The sequence below is a fragment of the Capricornis sumatraensis genome, chromosome 1, assembly GCF_032405125.1.
Source record: "Capricornis sumatraensis isolate serow.1 chromosome 1, serow.2, whole genome shotgun sequence".
NCBI lineage: Eukaryota > Metazoa > Chordata > Mammalia > Artiodactyla > Bovidae > Capricornis > Capricornis sumatraensis.
In genome coordinates, this window is record NC_091069.1 from 248,967,395 (window position 1) to 248,987,825 (window position 20,431).

General features: G+C 56.1%; 1 protein-coding gene across 2 annotated transcripts in view; it reads left to right on the plus strand.

The window, feature by feature from the left end:
- Positions 1-17,935, plus strand: part of PDE9A (phosphodiesterase 9A) — a 105,813-nt gene extending 87,878 nt beyond the window's left edge. The window contains exons 9-19 of one of the 2 annotated variants that reach the window (XM_068964768.1): positions 305-379; positions 4,402-4,488; positions 5,396-5,500; positions 6,341-6,423; positions 7,596-7,752; positions 10,481-10,594; positions 12,444-12,548; positions 13,243-13,371; positions 15,083-15,178; positions 16,607-16,682; positions 17,768-17,935. In XM_068964768.1, coding sequence (XP_068820869.1) covers positions 305-379; positions 4,402-4,488; positions 5,396-5,500; positions 6,341-6,423; positions 7,596-7,752; positions 10,481-10,594; positions 12,444-12,548; positions 13,243-13,371; positions 15,083-15,178; positions 16,607-16,682; positions 17,768-17,778 — 1,038 coding nt within the window. In that variant the 3' untranslated portion in view covers positions 17,779-17,935. The remainder of the gene's footprint in view (positions 1-304; positions 380-4,401; positions 4,489-5,395; positions 5,501-6,340; positions 6,424-7,595; positions 7,753-10,480; positions 10,595-12,443; positions 12,549-13,242; positions 13,372-15,082; positions 15,179-16,606; positions 16,683-17,767) is intronic. The other variant, XM_068964777.1, reaches the window with a different exon arrangement.
- Positions 17,936-20,431: the final 2,496 nt, after the last annotated feature.

The window sequence follows — 20,431 nt, forward strand, 5'->3', positions numbered from 1 at the left end:
CGAGGCACTGTCAAGCGTGGCAGGCTTACACGGCCACATGCCCTCCACCACGATCAGGGGTGAACACCGTGCCTCCCCCAGACGCCCCCTCGGCCCCTGCTCAGTCCTGAAGCGCTCCCCCAGCCCCAGCCCCACCGGTGGGGGTCCGTCCCTCTAGTGTTGCCCCTCCAGAACTCGTGGGCGTGGCCTTGAGAATGGACTTTGAGGTGTCCTGAGAGGGGTCGGGACGACGTGGAGAAGGCGTGGCAGGCCTTTGTGCGGCACAGAGGCCGGAGCCAGCTCACACTACTCCCCGTCCCTCCAGTACCTGCTGTCCCCTGAGACCATAGACGCCCTGCGGAAGCCCACCTTCGACGTCTGGCTCTGGGAGCCCAATGAGGTGAGTGCGAGAGCCACTGGAATGGGCACCAGCCTTGGGGACCGGACGGGAGGCATCCCCATCCCTCTTCTCCTTTCTCTTCTCTTCCTTTTAACTTGCTTCCCCAGTTTTGCAGCCAGGTGCCCTTTGGGCTCGGGAAGGCCCTGAGCCAGAACCAAGAAGCACATGAGCAGCGGAGCCTCACACCAGGATCTGGCTGCTCGGAAGCGCCCCCACACCCCACCACCGGGCCACATCCTGATCCCCCAGGGCAGCTGCCGAGCCCCCGTGGGAGTGAGCCTCCAGGCTTCAGGATTATTTCAGGAGGGGGCTTCCACTTGAGGTCCCGCTGAGAGTGGTCAGCCTGGGGAGCCGTGAGGACTCGAGGACCCAAGCTCTGTCGCTCGGTCATGTCTGACTCTGTGACCCATGGACTGCAGCCTGCCAGGCTCCTCTGTCCAGGGTATTGCCCAAGCCAGGGATCGAACCTGGGTCTCCTGAATTGGCAGGTGGATTCTTTACTGTGTGAGGCACCAGGGAAACCTTCAAGGACTCAGAGTAACGTCTTACAGTACGACAGTTCTTTTAAGTTTCCCTTTTGCTGAGAAAACACAAGCATGGCGACGGTTGTTTGTTTAGTCTCTTACATAATAATGTCAGATACACCCTCCTCTCTCTGAACCCCAAGAAATCACAAAGCCGCATAGACCTCAGGCCACCGAAAGCAGCGGATCCTCACCAGCTTTTCGGCCACGCAGGAGCACAGAAAGGCTCACGCTCTTGGACAAGAGCGGCAGAGCGACTTCCCCGCAGGTCCGGGAAATGGATCGTGTACCCCAGACTCTCCTGCGTGAACCACTGTCACTCGTGTGGTCTCCTGGGGTAAGAAAAGCCCCAGCAAGAGGGGCGGGGAAGCACAGATCTCGCCTCCACCCCATCCGGTCCACCCTGAGAAGAGCAGCTGGATGGCACGGGTGCTCCAAAACGTCCAACCAACCAGCACGCAGGACTGGAACTGGGAGGTCAGTGAGGAGGGGCTGTTCTAAGTGTCACCTGCCGGATCAGTGCTTGATCGAAGATGGACGTGGAGCAGGGCAGGAAGAGAAGAGTCAGGTGTTCCAGGAGAAGCATGACGGCCTCTTATCCCAGTAGCTTCCGCTGAACAGGGGACCCTGCTGGCCTGTCCACGAGCAAGTGGGCCCATGGGAGCTTAGAACACGCACCCCTGTTTCCAGCAAGTGGGCAAGTGCGCTTTGAGCACATCTCACGCTCCCCATAGTCATTTTGAGCTCAGCCCACAGGGAGAAAGAGCAAAGCTGGGGCCCTGATGGCAGAACCCTGCCATTCCTATCTCCACAGAACACAGGCTGCTTGTGGCCAGAGAGGGAACGCTCCACCTTCATGTCAGAGGTGGAAGGATCCCCGCATCCACCATGGGGAGGCAGCCTCTCTGCCCCCGTCACTCCACCTGTGGGATGTATGAGCAGGTGCTGGCAGGGCAGGGCTAAGGGGAGGGAGGCAGCCCCCCTGCAGGTGTGCTTGGCCTGAGTGGCCGTCGTCTAGCCCCAGGGTTTCACCAGCACACCTCCACGACCCCAGGGAGCCTGGGGAGGGTTCCATTGCTTCTGTAAAGTGTCTCCCAGCCCAAAGTGGCAAATCAGAAGTGCTCACAGACAGGAGCCCTGGCCTCTGGGGGTGCCATGAATTTTGAAGTATGAGCAGCAAAGATGAACAGGTACAAGGACACATCTCAAAGCTTCAGCAGCCCGAGTGGCCCCCAGCACTGCATCTGGCCACCCCCCGAGAAATCAGAGCTCCCGGGTGGTGGTGGTGGTTCACTTCCCCTCTCCACGCAGGGGTGATGCGCCCTGCATCACCCAGGGCCCAGCCCAGCGTCCTCTGATCACAGACCAGACGGGGAGATGACCTCACGCTGCTACACTCTCGCGAGGGCCAGCCTCTGAGCGCTCCCCACAGCACTGCATCTGCCCAGCCCCACCTTGAAGGCTGCGGGACCTCGCAGTCATCTCATGCGTCCTCCACGCTCACCATCACCCAGCTGCCAGCCCAGGACCCGCCGCAGCGTCCACAGCTGCCGTCATGGGAGCAGATGTACAGACGCGTCCCCCCTGCTCCGAAGCCACCACATAAGTGGCGCCAGATGGTTTTGTCTGCCGATCACCTCCGCCTCTTGACTCTGATTTCACAGCAAACATTTCAGCTCTGCGGGGTTGCCTACAGCCGCGAGTGGGCCAGTGTGGCAGGGAGCAGGGGTGTGAGAGCCACAGCCCCTCTGGTCCAGGACGGTGGGGGCATGAGCAGCTCTGGTCAGCTAGACCCTGACTAGGTGCTCATGCTGCCAGCCAAGCTGGGGTGACCCGGCCACCAGCCTGGACTCCAGCCCTCACGCCACGACCCTGCACTCCCCACGCTCTGTCAAGGGCTCCTTTAAAGCCCCGGTTTCCAAACCTTGGCACCCAGTCTGTGTCTGGGCTGTCCCCTCAAGGAAGACCAGCGTGTGGCCCCTTCAAGGACTTTCCATCTGGACATCCTCCTGGGCCCCCACTGCAGGGCTGGAGTGTTTTCCAGTTTCCCAAGTGGGTTCTTTGTGATGCCACGCAAGTCTTTGCTTCCAGAGGTATTCCTTCCGTGGCCAGCTCATCGACCCTTCATTGTAGGACTGGCTTTGCAAAACTTCCCCTGAATTGCAGTGTTTCTAGTTCTCATATATTTTGTAACAAGAAAAAGTGTTTTTTCAGCTGCACTCCCTGAATAGGTCTGCTGGGGCTGCCATAGCAAATGCCACAGACTCGGGGGTTAAATAGAAAGCTATTTTCTCACGGTCTGGAAGCTCGACCTCCGAGATCCAGGTGTGGGCAGGACTGGTCCCTCCCGAGGCCTTTCTCCTCCGCGTGTCGACAGCTGTCTCATCCTATGTCCTCATATGGACATCCCTCTGTGCGTGTCTGTGTCCTGATCTCTTCTCATAAAGACACCTGTCCTAGCAGATTAGCGCCTGCCCTGGTGACCTTGCATAACCTTAATTACATCCCTAATGGTCCTCTCTCCAAACACAGTCACGGGGGGACTTAGGGCCTCGACAGCTTGATTGGAGGGTCACGATTCAGTCCTTAACACACCCTTTTTGGGAAGAGAAGGTTGCCTGGTGAACAGAGCAGATGGGAAGTCTGTGCAGACACCAGGGCAGGGCAGGCACTGGGGCTGAGGGACACAGGTGTGGGTCCCAGGGCGGGGAGCTGGGGGACAGGGGCTGGTGTCCTGCTAAGATGATCCTAAGTCAGCCCCACTCTGAGACCTCCCGTCTCCCTGGGCTCTTCTCTCAGAAAGCAGAGCCTACTTTGCCAAGCTCTCACTTTTTAAAGATCATTTAATCTTCTTCTTGGCTTGATTAAGCTTCAAAGTTCCGAGTGGCATTTAAATAGATTGCAACAGTGACAGTAAATCCTCTCTGGGCCTGGAAGCAAAATCAACATCAAGTTGAACGGGAATTTCTGTAGAAGGCGGCTCAGTGAAATGAGGTTTGGGAAAGAGTGCTCCCCAGAAGGAAGCTCGCCTTCCAGACACTTCAGTTCATGCATAAGAAAGTGCATCGTCCCAGCGGGGCCCCTGGGGGCCCAAAGAGATGGGTTTGGGATGGATGAGTATCTGTCAATGCTGCTACTCGGCTCCTCAGCTCCCAGCCTCCGGCTCGTGCAGGGTCTGCGGGAATTGGAGGTGTCTCTCAGAACCTCAGGCCAGGATCCTGACCCACCGAGTTGGGTGCTTGTGTTTATAAATAAGTCAAGTCACTTCCAATGTGGTCATTTGGGGATAGCGCCACTTCATCTGGTCACTGTCCCTCCTGTAGAGAATGCCATTGACTTCTAACCCCGACTGCTCTTTCAAAGCCCCCACACCCCTTCTGGGGGTCCTGAAACTGCCTAGTCAACAGGCTTTGGTCCTGGGGCCCCCCGGGAGGGGACGACTCCCCTGGGGCCCAGCCTGCCATGCTGCTGACCATCCTTCTGCTCCTGCGCCCGCAGATGCTGAGCTGTCTGGAGCACATGTACCACGACCTGGGCCTGGTCAGGGACTTCAGCATCAACCCCATCACGCTCAAGAGGTGGCTGGTGAGTGTGGGCCCCTGCTGGCCCCTGAGAACAGTTTCATCGAGTTTCCCGGGAGTGGACCGTGGGGACCTTTCTTTGGACCTGGGCTTCCTACAGACAAAGGCCACACTCCTGTGAGACTCCTGCGGGGACCCATCCCCCACCAGACACTCTCTGCTCCTAAGCTTCTGTCTGTGAGCGAGAAAATAGTAGGAACCAGGGAGAGTCAGGTGAAGAGTGTGTTCTAAGCAGCATGTGTGTGGGGGGAGGGGGTGCTATGCAGGTGTATACATGTGTGTGCCAGTGTGTGTGGAGTACGTGTGTGTGTGCTTGTGTGTGAGTGCTGGTGCCTGCATCATGGGGGGCTGTGCGTGTGTCCATGTGTAAGTGTGTGTGTGCGTGTATGTGAGGTGTGCATGTGGGGGAGGGGTGTGCATGTGTGACTGAGTGTGTGTTTATCAGCAGATCTTTCCTTTTAATAAAATGCTGCTCAGAGCCAAATGTTAGAAGGCTGTGGAAAGGGACTTCCCTGTGGTCCAGTGGCTGTGATCCTGCTCCCAGTGCAGGAGATCCGGGTTCCATACCTGGTCGGGGAACTAGATCCTGCGTGCTACAACTACCGACACAGACAGATAAACAAATAGGTTTTTTAAAAACCTGTGGAAGGTTTGAGGTGGCTGGGGACCTGGCACCCCACACACAGCCCCCTTGCCCTCCCCCCAGCTTCACACCCCACTGTGGGTCTCCTGGGGACACCTTCCCCTGTGTGGCCCTTGGACACCCCTGGGCCCCTCATCCTCACCCCCAGGAAGCGGGAATGCAGTTGGATGAGGACCGGGTGGGAGTCGAGAGTTGGCATCGGGAAGAAGGTGCGGGGAGCTTGGGGAGGGTGGGCGGTGGGCACAGGGCGGACCGTCTCGTCCCGCAGCTGTGCGTGCACGACAACTACCGAAACAACCCTTTCCACAACTTCCGGCACTGCTTCTGCGTCGCCCAGATGATGTACAGCATGATCTGGTGCTGCGGGCTGCAGGTGGGTCTGCGGGCGTCCCTCCTGGAGGGGAGCTTAGGGCCGGTCGGGGGCCGTCCCCCCTGGAGGGAGCTTAGGGCGGGTCGGGGGCATCCCTCCTGGTGGGGAGCTTAGGGCCGGTCCGAGGACATCCCTCCTGGTGGGGAGCTTAGGGCCAGTCTGGGGGCATCCCTCCTGGTGGGGAGCTTAGGGCAGGTCTGGGGCGTCCGTCCTGGAGGGGAGCTTAGGGTGGGTCGGGGGCATCCCCCTTGGAGGGAGCTTAGGGCGGGGCTTGGGGGCGTCCCTCCTGGTGGGGAGCTTAGGGCGGGTCTGGGGGCATCCCTTCTGGTGGGGAGCTTAGGGCCGGTCTAGGGGCATCCCTCCTGGTGGGGAGCTTAGGGCCGGTCTGGGGGCATCCCTCCTGGTGGGGAGCTTAGGGCCGGTCTGGGGGCATCCCTCCTGGTGGGGAGCTTAGGGCGGGTCTGGGGGGCATCCCTCCTAGTGGGGAGCTTAGGGCAGGTCTCGGGGGCATCCCTCCTACTGGGGAGCTTAGGGCGGGTCTGGGGGGCATACCTCCTAGTGGGGAGCTTAGGGCCGGTCTGGGGGGCATCCTTCCTACAGGGAGCTTAGGGTAGGTCTGGGGGCATCCCACCTGGAGGGGAGCTTGGGGCAGCAGCTCCTCCAACACCTGAGGAAGCACTGCCCCTCCAGGTTGTCAGTGAACAGGTGGGTGCCCACCCTCCACCCCAGGGAGAGGCGCGTTCTCCACCAGCAGGCCAGAGCTGGGGGAGCTTCATCTCCCTGCGTCATTGCCCCACCCCCTGCCAGCCCCTCCTCACCCACCAAATCCTCTCTCCGATCCAGGAGAAGTTTTCGCAAATGGACATCCTGGTCCTGATGACCGCGGCCATCTGCCACGACTTGGATCATCCAGGCTACAATAACACGTATGTACATGGTCCTTTTCTCTTATCAAGGGCACTCTGGGTGTCAGAGTTGAGCTTTTCAGCTCAGTCCCCTGCCAGTTCCCAGCAGGAGCTGTCAGTGAAGCACTCCTGAGCCCACAGCTCCACTCCACCACTGTAGGACTTGGCCTTCCTGCCGAGGACTTTGTCCAGAGCCGGGCCTTCCCGGAAAGATGCCTAGAGCTCCCCAGACCCCAGGAGGCTGCCTCAGCCCGTTGTGGTCCTGGCTGCAAGTCTGCGTCTACACAGCAGGGCCTGGCAGCAGCAGAGCTCCCCGCCCTCTGCAGCAGGGAAGGACGTTCACACACCCGTGGACCGGGAAGGGCGGACCCCCGCCCAGTCTGTGGATCTCACTCCCCTGAGGGCAGCCTCACCAGCCTGCTTCCAGCAGGAATGAGACAGAACAAGGGCAGTGACAGCAAGAACAGGGTATGGACGCGAGGAGGCAGGGAGGGTCCAGGGCAGGCCATGGGGCCAGGAAGATAGGCCAGGCTTTGCTGGAACATTGATCCACTCCTGCCTCGGGGTGAAGGCAGAGTCCCCACCATGTCCCTGCCAGAATCCAGGCCAGGTGCTGCTGGTTTGTGTGCATAGTGATACATTGGTTGTTCTATGGAATTTGTGTGTTTGTGTGTCGAATTTTACCATGTGGGCAATGCTCTCCAACATGTCTGGGAAGCATGCTGTTGCTACTCAGGACCAGAGCGGATTCCAGGATACGGATGTCCATGCCCGGAGGAGGAGGAGGTGTCCCCGTGGGCGTCCACTCCCTCAGTTCACACTCAGATGCTATGCTAAGCGCAAGCCAGCCACAGGCCTTGCCCACAACATCTAGCCTTCCTCCCACATCCTACAGTGTCTGCAGGGTGCCTTGGCAAAGGCCTGACCACCTCGAGGGCACCTCCTCAGGGAGGACCTGAGGCTCATTGGTGGTGTCCACCGTTAGGCTGTAACAACTTGGAAGTATCTAGTCAAAGGGGCAGCTGAGACCCAGGAGAGCCGGGAGGAGTAAGTTCCCGGCATAAGCAGAGTGGGATCCCCTCCAGCAGCCCCATCGCCTCCAGCCTCTGCACCAGCACGCACGCCCCTGCACCACTGCGCCCAGTCACATGTGAATGCAAGTACCCGAAGGTTCTTTCGCTCACCAACCCCAGGTACCAGATCAACGCCCGCACGGAGCTGGCTGTCCGCTACAACGACATCTCGCCCCTAGAGAACCACCACTGTGCCGTGGCCTTCCAGATTCTCAACCAACCCGAATGCAACATCTTCTCCAACGTGTCGCCAGAGGGCTTCAAGCAAATCAGGCAGGTGTGTGGGGTGATGCTGCGCCCACTGGGGAGTGGGGGTCCCTGGGGGACAGTGAGCCCCACCAGAGAGGAGATGCCCTCTCTTCCTGTGCCTGAGGCTCCCAGGAGCTCCCGGTCTCCCACAAGGATCCTGGGGGGCCGGCCCTGCTTCCACGCCTTCTCCAAGGCCAGGTGACAATGCCCCAGGAGGAGGTGAGTGCTTGGCCTGCATGGGCAGTGTTTCATGGACCTTCAGGTCATGACTACCATTTAATTTAACCCTTTGAGATACGTCCTTTCTCATCTCGCAGCCCAGGAAACTGAGGCTGACACAGACAAGGTCACTCGCCCAAGAAAGCAGGTCCTGGACGAACACGTCTGGGACATCCAGCCCGGCAGAACCCCAACCACTGCCCCTAGGCCCTGCCCTTGTCCCCCACTGCCCCTGACCAACCAGCCTCACATCCCACTTCAGAGAAGAGACCTTTCTGCTCCTGGGTGCACATGGGGCGGGGAATGGTGGCGGCCACCTGTCCAGAGACAGAGGCTTCCAAGTCACCAAAGTCACACATACACTGCCCGCACACATACAGCAGGTCTCACTGAGCACAGCCCTGTGCCCCACCCTCTGGCATGTTCAGAGGAGGGGCAATGTCAGAGTGATCCTGGAGGGATGAGGTGGGTTGAATGATAGCCACCCCCAACTAAAAAATTAGTCAAGTCCACCTCCTGACCCCCGAGGAGCTGCGAATGTGACCTTATTTGAATAAATCTATGTAGCTATAATTAAACTAGGATCTTTAGAGGTTAGCTCAGATTATCCACATGGACCCTAAATCCAATGGCAAGTGTCCGTGTAAGGGACACACGGAGAGACACAGAGGCCGTGTGACAGCAGAGGCGGAGACGGGAGGGTGTGGACACAAACCGCGGAGCCCAGGGGCTGCCAGAAGCAAGAGGCAGGGAGTGGACCATTCCCGGAGCCTTCAGAGGGGGCACCTTGGTTCCTAGACTTGTGGCCTCCAGAGTCATGAAGAGATGCCTCCCTGCTGCTCTGTCCCCCGCGTGTAGCACTTTGCACGGCAGCCCAGGGACTCGGACAGGTGGGAGCCACGTCCTCCTTGTGGGAGTCCACACAGTGTCTCAGTGGCCTGGCTTCCAGACGCACTTGATAAAGACACACTAGAGCCCAGGGCAGGACACACTCCCTCCTCCTGGAGACCGACAGCCTCGCCTTAGCAGACAGCTGCAGGCCTGTTCCCATCCTTTCGCTTCCAGGAAATCAGAGCTCAGCCAAGGCTTAATGACAGGCCTTGCTGAGTCACCGATTCCTGGTGCAGGGCCCTCCTGTGTGCCGCCCCTGATGACTGCCAGGTGAGGAGCCCTGCCAGGAACTCAGCCCAGGGCATCCAGGCAGCTGGCCCCCTCCCCTCGTGTGAGGAGCAGTCAGAGCAGGAGGGGACACGCCCCCAGGGACGTGCCCTGCCTCCTGCCGCCCACACAGGGACACCCTGCTGCTCCTGCCGCAGACACCTTACTGACTTTAACGCTTTCTGGGGGTAAAATCCATTGTCCCGGTTTTCAGTAATGTTTTGTCCTTGAGTATCTTGAGGGATAACTCATCGCAAGAGTAGATCCTTCACTAATAGCAATTAAATCCTTACCAAGAAATGGCACAATTCAGAAAGCCAGTGATGGCCCCTCCCCAAGTACACTGTTTATCTGTACTGACTGATTTGAGTTCTGTATTTGATGTTTCTGGTGTTGTTTTCTTGGAGAAGTAGATCATACCCAGCACAGAGGTGTGCTCTGTAAATATTTGTGGGATGGATGGATGAATGGATGGATGGACAAGTGGGCGAATGGATGGATGGACGGATAGATAAGTGAGTGGATGGATGGAGGGATGAACGAGTGGGTGGACGGATGGATAAGTGAACGAGTGAATAAGTGGATGGATGAGTGGACAAGTGGAGGGATGGATGGAGAGATGGACAGATGGATGGACACTTAGATGGATAGATGGATGGATAAATAAGTGAACAAATGAATGGATGTTGGATGAGTGAACAAGTGGATGGATGTGTAGACAGATAAATTAATGGCTGGATGAGTAGGTTGATGGATGGTCATGGTTTCAAATTACTTCTACGAAACTAACATTTGGTTAACAAGATCATAAAATATTTGTATTAAAAACATTTCACTTTTGCTTACAAACTTGTTAATAGAAGAATGCTATTATTTATCATCAGACTGTTCCCAAGCAAGATATGCACGTACAGTCACATACAGATTAGATAATAAGAAAAAAATACTCTTGAAAAATGGGTCATTGATCTCCAGCAACAAGTTCTAAGAGGAACAAACCATATATCTAGATTAGTGAACTGGCAGGAAACATTTGTCCTTGGCTAAAACCGTCTGGACTTCACAAGGAGACACGCTGAGCCTCTTCTCTGCAGCTGAATGCTCCTAGTGGGCCTGGACTCACAGCCTTCTCTGGGGACACAGCCTGCATCAGGCACCCTTGGGCTCAAACCCCAGCCTTCCACTCGCCAGCTGTGACCTAGGCAAGCTCCTTAGCCTCTCCGGGTCTTAGTTTCTTTATAAAAACGAGGACAGTACCCGCCCCTGGCACCAGCATGAGGTCTGAATGAAGTGATGTGAGCAGAGGGCTCCGCATACAGTGGGTGCTCACTAATTATTGGGATCATGCCCCGTGTTAACTCTTTGCTTCCACTTCTCAGGGAATGATCACGTTAATCTTGGCCACTGACATGGCGAGGCATGCAGAAATCATGGACTCTTTCAAAGAAAAAATGGAGAATTTTGACTACAGCAACAAGGAGCACATGACCCTTGTGAGTGGGCTTTTCTTCCTTCTCTGGGGGCTGGTGGGTGATCCCCACCCCCCAGCTCAGACTGGGGACCAAGAAACCAAAGGAAAATGCATACCCTCGCCTGGAGTGAGGTATCAGCAACACCAATTTTCAAAGTCCCAGTGCTTAGCAGGGAAAGCCCCCCAACCCCCAGTAGGACCCCCTCTCCTGGTTAAAGGAATTCCTTTCCCATCCTTCCATCTCCTTCGGATTTGAATGTGATAAGTGGGCGAAGGCAGCCCCAAATGCAGAGGCCCAGCCAACACGGAGTGCCAGGCTTGGGAACAGAGGGCAGAATCCAGGGCTGCCCTGACCTTTGTGTGACTGTGCTCTCACAGGCCCACCACACGCCCTTTAACCAGCAGGGCTGTGGTTCCCACCCCTGCCTCCCCTGTGGTGTTCAGACCATGGGGTGCCGATGAAACCCCCCGGTGGTGTTTCTGGGGGCTCCAAGTAGCCTTGGTCCTTTATGTCTCAGCATAGAAAGAATGCAATGAGAGGCAAAGTTATAGATGAGAGATTAGAACAAGATGCTTGTGAGGCTTACAAGTGGGTGGGTGAGAGGATGCCACACCCTGAGAACTTGGTGGGCTCGGTTCTATAGTCAAAGGAAACGTAGGGAGAGCAGAAAAGACCACCTTCTTCGTCGTTCTGGAGTGGACATCATGCTTCCATCATCAGCTCCTCCTCCACGTCAGGTGGGGTGGGGGGAGTTTTCTTGTCCCTACACGCTTAAGCCAGGACTGCCATGCAGCACGGAAGAATGATCTCAGGTCACAGTACAATGCGGGCCTTTCACTTTGAGATGTCACCTTTCCACAAATTATTGTCTTTTATGTGTGCAGAGTATGTCTTAGGAGGCATTAACTTACTCAGCTCACTGGGCAGGATGTGGGTCGCACGCCACCGTTGCTTTTGTTTGAGGGTATGTCCCCAGGCTTCTGTAGCATGGTTTTCTTGCTAAGCAAGCCTGCTTGGTTTTGTGGTTAAGAAAACTCACTTTCTTGGGTGATCATTAACTTACAGGGGTCTCGCATATTTTTTTTCTCTACGTATAATCCATTAGAGCGTGTGTGTGTGCCTGTGTGTGTGTGTGTGCACACGCATGTGTATGTTCAGTCATATCTGACTCTGCGACCCCATGGACCGTAGCCCGCCAGGCTCCTCTGTCCATGGGATTCTCCAGGCATACTGGAGTGGGTTGTCATTTCCTTCTCCAGGGGATCTTCCCGACTCAGTACTCAAACCCATGTCTCTTGCATCTCCTGCATTGGCAGATGGATTCTTTAGCTCTTGAGCCCCCTGGGAATTAACTATTTAATCACAACTTTTTCCTTTACTCTGTCCCTGTCACCGAGGCCTGTGGGCATGCTCCCTGCTGCTGTGTGAGGGTCCCCTTCACCCCATGTTTCTAACGCACTTCTTCAGTGCTCAGGAGGCCCACTGGGTTTCTTCTCATTACCGTTTAAACCTCTGCCTCCTGACAGCGCTATCTGTCTATATTTTTTATGTATTGTCAAGATCAAAGAGATACTTCAGAGCTTTGCAGTATGTGGTTCATAAGACAAAATGCCCATGTGTTAAAGGCACTTTCCTGCCACTCAAGCCCCTCCAGGAAAGAGTCTGATCCTTGGGGGTGTGGTGATGCCCCATTCTCCCCTTGCAGTGGGAAGTGTGCCCTTGCTGGGGGGAGGGGGCACAGCAAAGCTCAGTTCCTCTCCACCTGCATTGCCCATCCTCCTCCCTGCCGGCCTGTGATGGCAAGCCCAGACCCAGAGCCCAGCAACGTGTGTCCCATGCTGCACAGCTGAGTCCAGATCCCTTCTTTCAGCTGAAGATGATACTGATCAAATGCTGTGACATCTCTAACGAGGTCCGCCCCATGGAGGTGGCAGAACCGTGGGTGGACTGTTTGTTGGAGGAATATTTCATGCAGGTAAGAGTGTCGCACAGGCCACACCTCCCGGGGCTCTTTAGCCCCAGGGTTCCTGTTTGAAATGTGACAGGGGCACCAAGGTGGCCAGTGTCAGTGCTTCTAGAAGCCTTCACAGCAGGGGCACGCCAGAAACGCGTGGGGTTGTAATTTGAAACACACAAGACAGGGATGAGCAGGAAAAGCTGATGTCAAATTGTCACCATGTTAGCAACCCTGTTACCACTGATTAACTCCCCCCACCCGATGGGAGCCTCCTGCAGGGACTGGAGCCCCTGGGTGCATGAGACCAAACAGTTATGGCTGGGGACACTCTGGGACAGGAAGCAAAGCCAGCCTAAGACGGAAAATGTCAGAAGGGACCATAAGCCTCTCTCTAGAGCAGCTTGATGAGTCTGGGGCCAGGATGAGGGGCCGCAGGCTGGGGGGTGCTGGTCTACAAGCTGCTCTGCTGCTGAGCGGCCAGCAGGGCCTGGAGCCGTTCTCCCCTCCCCTGGACACACCGTGCAGGCTCAGGGGCCCCTGGCTGGCACTTAGAGCCTCCTCATCTTCCACGTAGTCACTGCCTTCTGTGATGCGGGTGATTCTGCTAGCATGTTAGCTGTTTTTCTCTTCCTCTGAGAGCAGTGATCCCTGAAGCTCCCAGATTCCACGAGTGTTTCTTTCTTTAACATCATGTTCGGTACCTTCCCTGCAGAGTGACCGCGAGAAGTCAGAGGGCCTCCCCGTGGCCCCATTCATGGACCGGGACAAAGTGACCAAAGCCACAGCCCAGATCGGCTTCATCAAGTTCGTCCTGATCCCGATGTTTGAGACAGTGACCAAGGTGAATGACCACCTCCATGAGCTGCTGGCCCAGCAGGGAAAAATACACGTGTGCATTCACATGGACACACACACACATGGACACACTCACAGACATGCACTCACATGGACACACACAAAGGGACACACACAGACACACGACATACGCTCACACAACACACACACACATATACTCCCATGGACACACACACACACTCCCATGGACACACACTCACAAGCACATGGACACACTCACACAGGCACATGGACACACTCACACAGACACACACTCAAACACACACACATATGCAGTAGCTGCCTACCTGACACTCAACTGAAGCCCACCACACCTAACACCCGCAAGTTCAAACAGACCACCCGCCACCCCTCCTGGCCTCCGTGCCCAACCCCCAGCCCAAGCCGCAAAACCACAGAGCCTCTCGCTGCCCCTTCCTGGGCCAGGCGGCCCTCCTCCACCATGTCTATGGAGCCACCCTGACCCCCCTGCCCAGGGCACCAGCAGGGCCTTGTCAGCACCTCTCATCTCTGCCTTCAGAAGGACTTTCTGACCTGCCCGCCCCCGTCTGCCCCACGCCCACAGCGATCACCACTTTAATCCTCAGTAAGGAAGCAGTCTCTGCCTCTCTCCTGAATCTTCCATGGGTCCCCAGTGCCCCCCACCCCAGGGCACCAGCAGGGCCTTGTCAGCACCTCTCATCTCTGCCTTCAGAAGAACTTTCTGACCTGCCCGCCCCCATCTGCCCCACGCCCACAGCGATCACCACTTTAATCCTCAGTAAGGGAGCAGTCTCTGCCTCTCTCCTGAATCTTCCATGGCTCCCCACTGCCCCCAGCACAGGGCAAACCACCCGCCTTGTTGGACAGTCGCCCATCCTCTTGGGCACTTCGGCCTTACCGGAGAGCCCCGTGGCTCCTGGTCCCTCCTTCTTCAAGCCTCCACCTCTGAGCCCAGCCTGCCTTGGCCTGGGCCCCCCCGTGCTGTTCTCAGCAACCTTCCAGAACTACCTCAGCGCACCCTTCCTCAAGCCCCACAACACCCTTACCCCACAGGCGGCAGGTGCTGGCCAGCAGTGGCGATGGTGGGCCTGCCCTCCTCCCTTGCAGGAGCAGGCTAGGGCTGGGGGCTGTGTGCACAGGGCCCCGGGGGGCAGGGAGGCAGGGGATGTGCCTCCTGGCACTGAGGAGGTGGCTCCTCAGAGGGAGAGGCAGCCCCCTCAGAGCTGAGTCTCCAAGACAAAGCATGCCCACCAGGTGGACCCGGGGCCATGGGCACCGCAGGCGGGAGGCAGAGCTGCGGGTGGGGCCAGGCCCCAGCGTGGTGTGGGCAGAGGGGGTCCCGGGCCGCGTGCAGGGTGCCTTCACTCCACCCACCCATGGCTGCCCGGAGTCTGGTGGGTGAGGTTGGCGAGGTTGGCATTTGGGAGGAGAGAGTCCGCGGTGGGATCTCGGGGTTCTGGGAGGCAGAAGGAGGGAGCGGCTTCTGCCGGTCCTCTTGGAAAGTGTGAGAACAGGACACAGTGGGACTCAGAACAGGCAGGTGGGGTGCTCTGTCCCCACAGGCTCCAAGGAGCCATTGAGCAGCCAGCCTCGAGCACCTTGGATTCTGCCCCCGCCGTGACCCTGATGGAAGCTCGTCTCCCAGGTGGCTGGTTTCCTGCGATGCACTTCCCGCGAGGATGACGGCCTGTTGACAGCCATCTTTTCTCTCACAGCTCTTCCCCGTGGTTGAGGAGCTCATGCTGCAGCCGTTGTGGGAGTCCCGAGATCGCTACGAGGAGCTGAAGCAGATGGACGATGCCGTTAGGGAGGTGAGTCGCCTCTGGGAGGGCCTGGGCTCCACGGGCCCCACCCCGCTCAGCCACACCACCCAGGGGGCCTCCAACGGAGGGCATCTGTCCCACAGAGACGCCAGGCCTGATGCAGAGGTGTTCTGTCCCCAGGGAGCTCACAGCATGGGAGACACAGAGCCTTGGGAGGAGTCTGTGCCCTGAGGCCGTGGTCATCCACGGGGGTTCGAGGACATCACAGCCTCTGCCACCTGCGTCCCCTCAGAGCGGGTTTCTGGCCCCATGCAGGCCCTCCCCTCCTCCCAGGGCCGACTTTGTTCAGAAGCAAGGCCATGGAAGAGACTCCCTGTCTCTGGAAAAGCCACCACCACACCCAGCCATGGACTCTGCTAGCACCTTGAGGATCGAAAGACCCAGTGTGGCTCTAGTTGGCTACAGGGGTTGGTCCTATGTTTCAGGGAGGCTCAGAGCTGGGGTGGAGGCTTTCAGAGAAGCCACGAGAGCTGGTCTGGCCCCGGCAGGACCCCAGAGGGTGCAGACCTGCTTCAGGGCCCCCTCCCACTTGGGACCCCTGGAACCTGCCCTGTGACGTCCAGTCACTCAAGTCTGGCCTCCCCTCCATCCACCCTCCCTCCCCCTCTCTCTTGGGTGCCCAGTGCAGTGGGATCCACCTCCCTGCTGCTGCGGGCTTGGTCCCCACTGGGCCTTGCCTGGCACCCCCCGCCCACACCGAGGGCCCCCTCCCATGCCATTTGTTCTTCATACTCGCTGCAGGCGGGGCCCCCACCCTGCCTTTCAGCCAGGAACTCCCACAGTGCCTTGCTGAGCCTCCAGGTGGCTCTCCTGTCAACCTCCTTTGTGTACAATGCCAGACGCACCGTGGTGCTTTCGGGTCGATGGGCAGTCCCAGCCGGCAACCAATTTCTCTAGTCGGATTTTCCTCCCATGAAGTCACAAAACCCCAAAAGCCTAAGAGTATATGATGCAGAGAACAGATGTAAGAGGAGACGTCCCCCAGCCACGGCCCCTGACAGGAGGGCTGATGGGCCTGGTCCCCCTGGTCCAGCCTCGAGCTGTCACTGCAAACGCCTCAGCCTCCAGGTCCCAGGCTGGCTGCCCAGAAGGCCACTAGGACCCTCCACGGCCCCTTCCTGCCCCCAGAAAGAGCTGACCCACCAAAGAGGTGACAGGGCCATGGACTCAGCATCCAGCCAGTGCTCTGGGGCTGCCCCTGCAGCCGGCAAGAGCTCACTGTCCAAGACCGGACAGAGGCCACGTGGTGAGGCTCCATGGCTGGGAAGGGGAACCGTGCAGAGCTGTGTCTGGGAAGCGCCCCCAGGGCACGTCTGCTCACATGTCTTAGCACCTCCTGTCCCAGGAAGCTTTTGAGCAGACAGGCAGTCACTCACTCACTGTCCGTCACCTCTGTGTGCTCTGTCCTGGTCATAGCAGAAGGCTGAGAGCCTAACGTCTGGGAGCGCCACGTCAAGAGAGAAAAGCAGAGACCTCGGGAGACAGAGCGAAGGTAACGCTGTTCTGAATGATGTCTCGGTTGCTGTTCAGTCACTCAGTTGTGTCCAGGTCCATGCGACCTCATAGGCTGCAGCAGACCTGGCTTCCCTGTCCTTTACTCTCTTCTGGAGCTTGCTCAAACTCGTGTCCATGGAGTCAGTGATGCCATCCAGCCATCTCGTCCTCTGTCATCCCCTTCTCCTCCTGCCTTCAGTCTTACCCAGCATCAGAGTCTTTTCCAGTGAGTTGGCTCTTCACATCAGGTGGCCAAAGTATTGGAGCTTCAGCTTCAGCATCAGTCCTTCCCATGAATATTCAGGGTTGATTCCCTTTAGGATTGACTAGTTTTCAGACTGAAACGGGGACAGCGTGAAAAGCTGGGAAGGACGGAGGAAGGGAAGGAAGGGAAGAAATCTGTATGTACAAATGTTTTTAAATGGAACGTCTCTTCCTAGCATATAATCGTTACAATTAGGCTCTGAAAGAAGGAGTCATGCCTTAGTTAATGGAAAATGATCAATGATTAGCATTAGTCAGTTCAGTCGCTCAGTCATGTCTGACTCTTTGCAACCCCGTGGACTGCAGCACACCAGGCTTCCCTGTCCATCACCAGCTCCTGGAGCTTGCTCAAACTCATGCATCAAGTCGGTGATGCCATCCAACCGTCTCATCCTGATTAGCATAGGTACCACTTATAAGAGAAAACATTTTTCAAAGCTTCTCAGAAATAAAGTCTTTGCTTATGTCACTACAAGCACATCCTCTCCACTTGTGGGTCCTGGCTGTTCATTCAGTCCAGGCAGAAGGCAAACCACTTCATTCAGTCGCCATGGGGTCTGGTCACACCACATGAGTCCAGGCTTTGCTCATTACCAGCTGAGTGACACCCACAGGTGTCTCAACCTCTCTGAGCCGCAGAGCCCCAATCTCTAAACTAGAGGTAATAATCCCATTCTTCTTGTTTTAGCTGTTCAACGAGCAGAGAATCTGATACAGAAAAATTGCTCACTGTGTGTGATGCCGTGAGATTTGTGGTGTTGCCCAGAGCATTTTTGATCCCACCAACACAAACCAGCATCTTTTCCCTTTTCCACGCAGACCGTGCCTGAAGAAAGCAGAGGGCTGCAGACTTCTGCTCTGGACCCAGCCGGCCGAGCTTCGCAGGATCGTCCGTGCAGGAAAAAGTGGTCCTGAGTGCCTGCCACCACGAGATCGTTTTCTAAGAACCATTTTGTTCACTGATACAAAAAAAACAAACAAACAGGACTTCACAAGCTGTACAGAATTTTTATTTTTAAACTGTCTTTTAAATAATATATTCTTATACAGAAATGGGTCTGATTTTTTTTTTGGTGGAGTTGGGTATATCCTGGGCTGCTTCAGGAATCTCCCCAGTGCCCACGTGAGACAAGGACACTGTGCTCTCCTCACCTGTGTGTCTTAGAGCAATGGCCTGAGTGACTTGCTGAGTGCCTCCATGTAATTCGGCATTAGATGTCAGCTCAGTGCCTGGAGCGTTGGGGACATGCCTGTCCTCCTTGTGAGTTGCTAGGGGGACGTTGGAGGCTGTGCTCGGGGACACAGGACTGGAGGTGGCTTGGTCAGGCTGCAGGCAGTGTGAGCCAAGAAATCCATGTGGGACACAGACAACCACAGGCTTGAGCCTGTTTCCAGGGGTGGGGATTCCACATCAAAATGGGCACGTAGGACAAGGAGCCTATTTACTCAGCACTTTTCAGGATCCCTGTCTCAGGGAACGATTGGCCCCATCTCAGGTCCTTCTGCTGCTGCTTCTGTTTTAGGGACAAGCACTGAGGATGTTCTGGGTGGACTGGCGCCCACAAGGGGAGACCCAGCCCCATCTAGTTCGCAGCCCACCCCCTCCCCTTGTACATTTAGACCCCTCAGTTCTCCCCAGAGCTGTGGGTTCCGTCTCTGTCCCCCTGATAACATCTGCTCTAAAAACTGACTTTAGGGGCCATTGGCATAGTCTGAGCTCTGTGGACATTTCATTTGTGTGTTGGTTCAGTTTTCTTGGAGCATCTGTTCCCTCTGGTGAACTCCAGAATATTACTTATTTGAATAATTCATTTTGGGGCTGTGAAATGTTCCATCTCTTCTTGAGTTCAGTTCTGTACCAGAGAGGGACCTTGGGTTCCACATCTCTTCTTAGTTTTGTTTATCATTTTAATGTTGCTGAAGCCACCGCAGCTTAGGTTAAACTACAACCCAAACTTAGCAGGTGTTTAGATAAGATGCCTTCAGCCTGCGTGTCCTCAGGTGCCGGCGTCTTATCATCTGCTGTCCCCATCGGTGAGGCTGTGCTCTGAACAGCACCTTGTGTCTGCTGCATGCTGAATACCTGGCTCACCAAACTCTGCCTCAATCAAGTTTCCCACGGTGATTACTGAATTTAACACTTGTGCACACACATGCACATATGCACACAATCACACATAGGTCCACACACACGGCTACATAAGCATACATGTGCTTGCATACATGTATACATGTGTCCACATATGGACACTGAGGCCCCATACACATGTTTACGTATACATGCAGCATACATACATTGCTTACATATACACTGAGCCCTGTACACACATGCTTACATATACATGTAGAATATGTGCAACATACATACATGTTTACATATGGACTGACGCCCCATACACATATGCTTACATGTACACTGAGGACTCATACATACATGCTTACATACGTGTGTAGCATATACACAACACAATACACATGCTTACATATCCATCCAATCACATGTATGATCCATGCATACACACATAAACATATGCATGTACAATCACACATATGCACAGGTGCTCACATAATGCTTAGGTGTGCAATGTAAACATCACGTGTATACATGGACATGTGATCATATTAAGGCATGTGTCCACACACATGTGCATATACATAATCACAGATGTCCACAGACACATATGGTCATACATGTTGTACACGTGTGTATATGCACACATATACATTTATATTCATACAATCACATGTACACTTGCGTGTATACACACTCTAACACACTTCCTCTGCCTTACTGGGTGCAGGTTACACCAAGTCCTGGAACAGGGAAACCAAGAAAGAAGAGGAGAGACTCCTGACAGCGCCTGCGACAGTCCAGGTGTTTGTGTCAACAGCCTGGCTTCCTTAATGGGATGCCTTAACGGCTGCCCCAACCCCCAGGCCAGGGGGCCAGGCCACACAGCAGAAGGCTAGTGGTGGGTGGACGGAACCATCGTCCTTGCCTTCCCCAGTCCGGGGAAAAATCGTCTTTCATGAAACCCATCCTGGTGCCAAAAGGGTTGGGGACCACTGCCTTAGAGCATCAGGGGCCCACTGGATGCTGTTCCCAGCCTTCTGCTTCAGAAGTGCTTCCACACTGCAGGTAGATCCTACGCCATGAGATTGCTGAGGCCCCTTCCTGAGTCGCCTCTCACACGGAGACGTCCCCTCCCTTTAAATTGCAGAGAAGATGCCAGCCAGCGCCCCACTGCACAGACCAGCCCCAGAGCCCACGGGCCCTGTCCACCCAGGTCAGCCTGCACACCAGGACCCGGAATGCCTCCTGCCCCGGGACACCCCACATGCTGGCCGAGAGACCACGTACCAAGTGCAGGGTGAGAGGAGGAGGTGGCCTCCCTCTGATCTCAGTGGAGGATAAAGCCGAGCCTCACAGGGAGCAGGTGGCGGAGACACAGCAGTGTCCTGACCTGCACGCAGCACGAGACA